Source organism: Poromitra crassiceps (genome assembly GCF_964638095.1).
Source record: "Poromitra crassiceps genome assembly, chromosome: 18".
NCBI lineage: Eukaryota > Metazoa > Chordata > Actinopteri > Beryciformes > Melamphaidae > Poromitra > Poromitra crassiceps.
This window is the reverse complement of record NC_139636.1, coordinates 1,360,513-1,369,836: the sequence shown is the minus strand read 5'-3', so window position 1 is coordinate 1,369,836 and position 9,324 is coordinate 1,360,513. Positions and strand designations below refer to the sequence as shown.

At 42.5% G+C, this 9,324-nt stretch overlaps 1 protein-coding gene across 5 annotated transcripts in view; it reads right to left on the bottom strand.

Annotated features, from left to right (window-relative positions):
• Positions 1-4,581: 4,581 nt before the first annotated feature.
• Positions 4,582-9,324, bottom strand: part of ppip5k1b (diphosphoinositol pentakisphosphate kinase 1b) — a 112,385-nt gene continuing 107,642 nt past the window's right edge. For all 5 annotated transcript variants that reach the window (XM_083655008.1, XM_083655010.1, XM_083655011.1 and 2 more), the window contains one exon: positions 4,582-7,452. In XM_083655008.1, coding sequence (XP_083511134.1) covers positions 7,361-7,452 — 92 coding nt within the window. In that variant the 3' untranslated portion in view covers positions 4,582-7,360. The remainder of the gene's footprint in view (positions 7,453-9,324) is intronic.

Below are 9,324 nucleotides of genomic sequence, written 5' to 3'. Positions count from 1 at the left end.
TATGTTAGGAACCGGCCTCGGGGAACAGGACAGCAACTCAAAAGTGCCCCCACTCTTCCCACTCCCAAGGATGATCAGCCAAACCACCATCACAAGTTCACATGTCCCAGGTTTAGTTTCGGAGCACAGCATGGCCCCAACAACAAACTAATCCCCAACCTTAAACTTACCTAAGAAAAGGCTGGATTAAATAAGACAGCTCTCACCTATAAGCTCCTACAAAATAAACATGAGAAAATGTTACAAAAAACTAAAGGGCTCTCCCTCCTACTTTACTTGGGTAAGATGTTGGTGTACAAAAGTGTAGAGCTGGAAGTAGCTATTTACAGTTTAGACTGCACAGGTCCACCAAGATAACACATCTTAAAGTTCTGAAAAACTAAGGAGGCCTACACAGTTCCTACCTGACAGAACACAGCAAAGAGAGCCATCATAGTTAGGAGTACAATGAGTACTTGAGGAAGGAATGATGTGAAAACATGACAAAGACTCAAACGTTTAAATTCTGTAGCTTACTGAGTTTTGAATGATAGCCCCAAACATTGTATTTCACTTACTTCCTGTTTCTGCACTGTTGAATGGGGATGCCTTGCTGTCATTGCCACCGATGATGGCTGCTCTGCTGACTCTTGTTCTGTGAAGTAGGAACTGTGTGTAGGCCTACTTCAGTAGTTCTTTAGAACTTTAAGATCTGTCCTTGTCTAGGTAGACTTGTGCAGTCAAACTGTAAATAGCTACCTACCGTCCAGATCTATACTTTGTTACACTACATAACTCTTACCCAAGTAGCAGGGAGAGCCCTTTAGTTTTGTAACATTTTCTCATGTTTATTTTGTAGGAGCTTATAGGTGAGAGCTGTGTCTTTTATTTAATCCTTCTTTTCCTTAGGTAAGTTTAAGGTTGGGGATTAGTTTGATCTGTTTATGTAGGGGCCATGCTGTGCTCTGAAACTAAACCTGCTACTTGTGATGGTGGTTTGGCTGATCATCTTTGGGAGTGGGAAGAGTGGGGGCACTTTTGTGTTGCAGTCCCCTTCCCCGAGGCCGGTTCCTAACATAATTAGGGGGTCGCCCGCTCTTCTCGTTAGTCAGCACGTCGTCTGAGTGTGTGTGTATATATATATATATATATATATATATATATATATATATATATATATATATATATATATATATATATATATATTTTATAGGTTTGTCTGGTGGGCAGTCTTTGTGCAGGTGGTAAATGGTGTTAGTCAAGGTGCCTTTGCATGGAGCTGAGGAAGCTCATGGTGGTAAAGCTGGTGGAGATGTTGGAGGAGGAACCGGTCAGAGGGGACCAGTAAGACTGGGGAGGGGCGTGACAAGGCAGGGCCGTCAGTAGCACCGTTTCTCCTCTTTCTGTGTAGACTATGCTACCCTACAAGAGTCTCCGTACATAGACTTGCCTGTGACTCCCAAGCCGTCTAAATCAGTGATACAGACGTATTTACAAGTGTCACAGAAACATTTCAAAGCCACATATTGAGAAGAGTTCATAGCTTCTCGACGTCGGGGTTAGAAAGCTCGACGCTGCTCATAAATGCCTCTTTTCATCTGAAGTCTGTGCTGGTGATATTTTTTCTGGGTTAGAGCTCTCAGCCGTAACAGCGCTCAACAGCGCCACTCTGGCCAAAGGCTCGGTAAAAAAATATCACCAGCACAGACTTCAGATGAAGAGGCATTTATGAGCAGCGTCAAGCTTTCTAACCCCGACGTCGAGAAGCTATGAACCCTTCTTCTCAATATGTGGCTTTGAAATGTTTCTGTGACACTTGTAAATACGTCTGTATCGCTGATTTAGACGGCTTGGGAGTCAGAGTGACAGGCAAGTCTATGTACGGAGACTCTTGTAGGGTAGCAGTCTACACAGAAAGGAGAAACGGTGCTACTGACGGCCCTGCCTTGTCACGCCCCTCCTCAGTCTTACTGGTCCCCTCTGACCTGCTCCTCCTCCAACAAACATCTCCACCAGCTTTACCACCATGAGCTTCCTCAGCTCCATGCAAAGGCACCTTGACTAACACCATTTACCACCTGCACAAAGACTGCCCACCAGACAAAAATATATATATACACACACACACACTCACAGACGACGTGCTGACGAATGAGGAAAGCAGACGAGCACCCAATTATGTTAGGAACCGGCCTCAGGGAACCGGACCGCAACACAAAAGTGCCCCCACTCCCAAGGATGATCAGCCAAACCACCATCACAAGTTCACAAGTAGCAGGTTTAGTTTCAGAGCACAGCACAGCCCCAACACAACTAACCAATCAAACTAATCCCCAACCTTAAATTTACCTAAGAAAATGATGGATTAAATAAGAAACACAGCTCTTACCTATAAGCTCCTACAAAATAAACATGAGAAAATGTTACAAAAAACTAAAGGGCTTCTCCCCCTACTTTCTGCTACTTGGGTAAGTGTTATTTACAGTGTACAAAAGTGTAGATCTGGAAGGTAACTATTTACAGTTTAGACTGCACAGGTCTACCAAGATAAAGACACATCTTAACAAAGTTCTGCAGAACTACTAAAGTAGGTCTACACACAGTTCCTACCTGACAGAACACAGCAGTCAGCACAGCAGCCATCATCGTTGGGAATGAGGAGAGCAAGGGGAGACAGGATGGCATCAGCTGGCTTAAATGCTCTCCACCAGCCAATCAGCCAGCAGCAATCCAACACCTGACCAGGCCAATTAGGATGAACACCACCTGCATCTCATTTCTCAATCACACACACACAGAGGAGGAAAGGAATGATGAACACATGAGAGAAATATACAAGGACTGAATGTGAACAGCTTCTGTAGCTAATTGAGTTTATAATGACTCAGAGCTTGGGACACCTTGTATATTAGCCTGTATTATCCCATACATGTAAAAAGCAGCTGTGATAGCAAAAATTAGGCTTATAACATGTACAGTATATAAAATATGTGACTGTGTGTGTGTTTTGTACATGATTAGTTCATTAACTATGGGCTTAATTAATTTTTTTTTTTTTTTTTACAGTGCACCTGAACGCAACATGCAAGATACCCGCGTGTCCAAATGTTCATGTCATTCTGGCCAATATTCTTCTGTTATAGCATTTCAGTCTGGAATATGGAATATCTTTCAATAATCTTTATGACTAAAAGGCCAAAAGTAATCTCATGTGTAAGAAATGGCTGTTCTACATTGAGGTAGAAATTTAAATAATTAACTTGTTGGTTTTGGATTTATTTAGCTTCAAGAGTGCATGTTCGTGTGACCCTCAACACAGGCTAGGCCACGCAGCAGCTGAGCTGCGGGTGAGGCCGCGCTCGGGGCTGGAACCCTAGTCTAAAACAATCTCAATAAGACTGCATGATTCTCAGTTTCTAAATTCAAAGCTACTGCAATCATTTGGACCTTGATTTATCTTACATTGTTTCATGTAGAAGGTAACATAATCCATGGGCATTTTTCCATGTGTTTGCATCAAGGTCCAATTTGTAAGATTCCTCCACAACAATACACAAACACAACACAAACACTAAGTCACAAAGTTTTGGTACTGTTGCTCAAAGATTGTTTAAATAATCAGACTGCATCCATCTTTAAGTCAGTGGGCCACACCTTATAGAATAACACTGTGTTTATCTCTATGGGATATAGATTGTATAGAGATGAACGGATGGTTATGATGTAACCCAGGTTTCCTGAGGGGAGACTTCTAATAATAATAATGGAAAAAGGAAACGACTAGAGAAGAGCCTAGACCTCTAGTCTACTGTAACCTGTCCCATTTCATTATCATCTGAAATCATCCTCTACTGCCGAGGTTTTCAAAGTGGGAGGCGGGCCTCCCCAGGGGGGCTCAAAGCAGTTTGAGGGGAGGCTCAGTGAATGAAAGTGAAAAAAGATTAGTTATCAAACGGAGATCAAATAGAATAGCCTAAATGTGTGTGATTTGGTTAAAGACAAGAGATACAGCAGTTTTCCTCCACTGTCCAATTTCATCCTCATCTGAAATCATCCCCTACTGTAACCTGACCTGTCCTGAAGATTTTGCCTTGGCCCTGCACCTTGATTTGACTTCATTTTGGAGTGTGCTCGCTACTATTGTTTTTTGAGTTCACAAAATATTTACACAATGAGATTTTTGATAATCAGCAATGTGGATATAATGACTAAGTGGGTAAAGACAAATAATAGGAACAGCTCTGGTAAGTTCAGAAAATGACATCACTTTACTGTAATGCAGTCAGACTTTAAAACCAGGAAAAATCAACACTTAGACAATATCACGATATCCAAAATCTAAGACCACCATATTCATTTCACCATATCCATATTATATCCACATCCTAACTTTGCAAGACAGCTCGATATTGCCCAGCCCTACAGTAACCTACTTTTGACTTCTCTACATTTGCCCACTCTGGGACAGCTAGACCATAGGGACATGGAGACAGGTACATGCAGGTGGGAGATTGTTCATTATCTCAGTTGTAGGCTCTCTTTATTTGTTGTAAAAAAAAATAATGATCAACAAGTGAATGATGGATTTATTTTATTCCCCTCCCCCCATATATTGTCCAAGCTTGACCTCATGAGATGAAGTACGATGAGTTCTAATCGAACCGCCTTGTTGCCGATGTCCAGCAGCTGATCACCAAACCGGTGGGAGACCAACTCTTCGCGACAATACATCTCATTAAATAGCACATTAAATAATGACATAAATATAGCACTAAAATTACCTACATCAACCCATCTTAAGATATTAAGTTAACAAGTTATCTACGAATTTAAAACTGTTTCCATGAAGACTGAAAACAAATAAGTTTGTTCCACAGCAATTGAAAGTAATAACAAAAGACACTTGGGTTATCTTCTTCAGCAACTTTTAACCATGTTTGGGGATCAGTTCAGTTTCAATTAAATCGGTATGAAATGGATTCCCCCCCCATTTCTTTGGAGTTCATATATTTCACTTCCTAAACCAAAATTATTGAAAGTGAATTGACCCTCAATTCAGCCACATGTTGGAGAGAAAATTTATAAATCAGCCATAAATCCATGATATGTATACCCAAATACCAGTCATTACCACTGGAAACAGTCATTTGAATTAATCGCACAGTAAAAACACATCAGTAGGCCTACTTTGGTGTGACAGCAGATTGCAGACACTAACAGTGTTTGAGAATTCAGCATCAACCGAACTCAAAATATGCAGTCCTCAGGTATTCATCATATTTACGTATAATTACATTTATACACAATTATTTACTAGATCAAGTGGTTTTCCCTTTGAACTTGAAACAAACCTATACCACAGATTTTCTTGACATCAGTTACATCAGAGGTTTTCAAAGTGGGAGGCAGGCCTCCACAGGGGGGCTCCAAGCATTTTCACGGGAGGCTCAGTGAATGGAAGTGAAAAAATTGTACATTAATTATCAAAAGGAGATCACATAGAATATCCTATCTGTGTGATTTTGTTAAAGAGATAGTTCAACACACAAGCGCCACACATCGGTGGTGGATGAGTTGAGTTCCCCTCTCCGGATATGTGAAACGCTTTGAGTATCTAGAAACACGCTACATATTCTCACTTTCCCCAAGTCAGAAACAAATGAATGCCTCCAGACAGGCCAGTATTTGGTGTCGTCTGAATTATGTATCTTCGCTCAATTGTTGAGTGTCTAAGGGATCAAATAACAATCGCAATCTCATAGGCAGCCCGGAATTGAGCGAGGGGGACTCCTTTTTCCAAGCTTTGTCTCAGACATTGAAAACCCCTGAGTTACATCATTCTGATATGGTAAACAAAAGAAGATGATGAACCAACAAGAACCACACAGCAGCAAGAAAGTCCTGGGTGAAGTTCATTGCTGGCATGTGTTGGAGAGGATTGATCAAGCTGGCTCAAGGGTTTTGCCCTTAAATCCCTGTATTCTGAAAAGGTAAAGATGTAATCACCCAAATTGAGGGTGCGTTGGTTCAAATCCACAATAACACGACAGCCACTGTACTTACAGTGTGCACTGAAGACAGTTGAAACACTGGCTTGGCACTGCAGTTTGGATCTATAAAATGGGCCCTGTTGCATGAGAAGACTACTTTGACAGTGTGCAACTTTCTTACCACTAACTTCACCATGAGAGAATTGACACACAAAAAAGGTTTGCATCTGTGTTCTGGCTCCCAGCCTCTTGGCGGAGTGAACATAGTTACAGTACAGACTGGAAAAGTGATCTGATGGTTACATTAACATACTGGAGGCTCCAAACGGCAGTGAGATGTAATGGTTTTGAAAATGTAAACGTCAATACCCAGAATTCACACTTGTGTTTCGCAACCAGCCAGTCTGAGATCCAGCATACAGTACCAACGGGCCAGAGAAGCAAAAGATCTAACGTTCTCTGCACTCTGGCTGCTCAGGTTGTATTTCACATCTATGTTTTGATTTTGGTGAATAGGTTGAATCCATGTTGTTTTGACCTCTTTTCCACAATAGCCTTTTTTTACTTGTCTAGGTGAGAAACTCTACCCAGAAGTGCATGTTCAGGCAAAGTATGAAAATAAACTAGAAATCTCAGGAACAACTACAACAACCGCTTGAATTTACAGTAGCAGGGAAGTTAGCTAGTTTACTCGCTAGTTAGCTACTAGCCTAGCTAGCAAATTTGTGGGGGGGGGATAAGGTCCATTCTTTTGGTTCCTTTTCCACAATTTATTCAAACATAATCCTGTAATGCATCATCTCAATGACCTCAAGTTTAATGAATATTTTGTTTTATAAATGAGGCCACTGGTGTGTGTGTGTGTGTGTGTGTGTGTGTGTGATTCTGTAAAACTTGTTTGCCTTATTGCTCCTCAGCTGAACAGCTGCATAGAAAACAGGAAGTGTTTCGGGCTAGAGCTGCATCCAAACTCCGTCAGAGGCACCAGTGGTGTGAAGAGTGGCTCCATGGGCTGTCACTCAAATGGAGCTGCTCTCTGATTTGGCACAGAAATCGAAAGGGAGGGATTAGAGGCGATTGGTTTTGAACGGTCCAGTGGATTGTGGACGCGTGTGATCACTGTCAGGTGTTTTTTTTTTTGGGGGGGGGGGCAGCTGTGGGTGGGGCACAGCAGAGGAGTGAATGTACATTTTGAGTCTTTATGTTGCACAGTCTCAGAGTTTATGTAATATCTGAGGCCGGGTGGCCGCTTGCTGTGATTCCTTGTGAATGTGAGCGGACGGCCAGAGGGACGGAGAGATGGAGACATTGATCTCCTGGGGCAGATGTTTGTCCTTGGTTCCCCCGGTAGTCCTTGGTCTTTTTCCAGATGTTGTACAGAGACGTAGGGTCTACTCACTGAAGCTGAAGTGCATCCCGGGGCACTCTGCGATGGGGGAGGAGGGGCCTGCACTGGATACAGCGCTGGAGGGGATGCTGCCTTCTTCACACGCAAACACACACACACATGCGCACACACACGTACGTACACACACACACACACACACACACACACACACAGTGTATTGTTAATTATCCTTTAACAACAGAAACATACACATGGCTTGTACACAGTACCCCCCCTAACTTTAAAGGGAGGCTTTGCTGATTTTCAACCCGCTTTGTATCATTAAATGTCAGTAATCCTTTACCTTGTCTTTATGTTTTCCTGCAGCGAGAGCTCCACAGTTTATTCCAGCACTTCTGTGTCCAGAATGATGCAAAACGCATCATTTTGTACAGGAAGTGAACAGATGTTGTTCGAGGGCGCTGTTAGTCTTTCTTTTTATTATTTTCTCTGTATGCGCACATCCACAGAGAATCACATCGAGAGCCTTAAAGGGATATGCCAACATTTTTGGAGATTTGCCTATTTGCCATATTATTGCCGATATTAAATGTAGATGCCTTTATCTTCACTGTGCGTACAGTACAAACAGCGGTACACCCCTCACTGCTAATAGCTTAGCGCTACAATGGCAGTCTATGGTACACAGCTGCCTATCCCCATTCAGTTGCCCAAAATACACATTCCAACAGTGCCAGAAACACTCACGTGTACATGTTGTGACTCGTGTACTCACCATGCGATGAAATAATAATCCAAAGTCCTATATAATAATAATCCTAAATTACTTCCTCGTTTGCCATGAGGCGCATGCGCTGTACTGCACACAGTGCATGCACCTCATGGCAAACGAGGAAGTAACTTCGGTTAAAGAGGGAACCCTCTTTGTTAGTAAATATGATATTCCTGGAATGGGAATTTAAAGGCGATTAATTCGCACGTCAATAATATTTTTCGAACCTATACAAGTCAATGCAACTGTGCATACCAACGGTGAAGTTTCGCTGAGCATTATTGCGGTTAATTTTTTTCCGACCAAGGTCGATTTTTTTGCTTCCGACATGTACACATCTGTTGCTGTGATTGACAGGTGGGTCAAAATTCGCGTACCGCAGGTATGATGTAATTTTGTAGGCCGAAGGCGGAACTCCCGGACATGGTGGAGCTTGAGGGGAAAAGTGAATGGGATTTTAGAATGTGGATTTAACTTGGGGCACTTTCACACCTAAATTGTTTGGTCCGGACTTTTGGACTTTCCAGTTTGATCCGAACCAAAATGATAGGTGTGAAACCTCCCCCGGACCACGGTGCGGACCAAACGCCCGGTCCTTGGTCCGATGAAAAGAGGTGGTCTCGGTCCGGACCAAGCTGCACCATGGTGCGGTTCGCTTGCAGTGTGAAAGCATTTTTGGATAGTTCGGACTTTAGGACCAAATTCAGGAAGTTTCAGTTTCAGCCGTGGGAGCACATGGGGAGAGGAGGAGAGCAAGTTTGTAATTGAAATATGGTCTGACAACGTTATAAAAGTCAAATGGAAAAAATACACTTACCAGCTATTTTCAGAGAGGATGAGAGAGAGGGGGGACGAGAGAGCATGATGCATGTCACCCAAAATAGTCCATTAATTATTAATTATCCGACAACGCGTGCAGGCAGGGGAAGTCACAGAGACCGTACGCAAAAGAATGACAGGCGATCCAGTCGGATAAAGGTGGGTATTTTATGGAAATAGGCGCTGTTTTTATGTTGAATGTATGATCTAACGATCCATAAATCGTAATTAGCCGTTTATTGTTCTAGGCTTGTATCACTGCCGACAAGGAAGGCAGCATTAAACTGACAGATTTCTGAAGTTTGGTGTAAAATATGCGCTCCATGCAAGTGAGAACGGTACACTCTAAATGCTGGCAGCCTCGCATTCTTCAGCTTTGAGTTTGGATGGCAGTAGCCTATATTGTAGTCATAAAA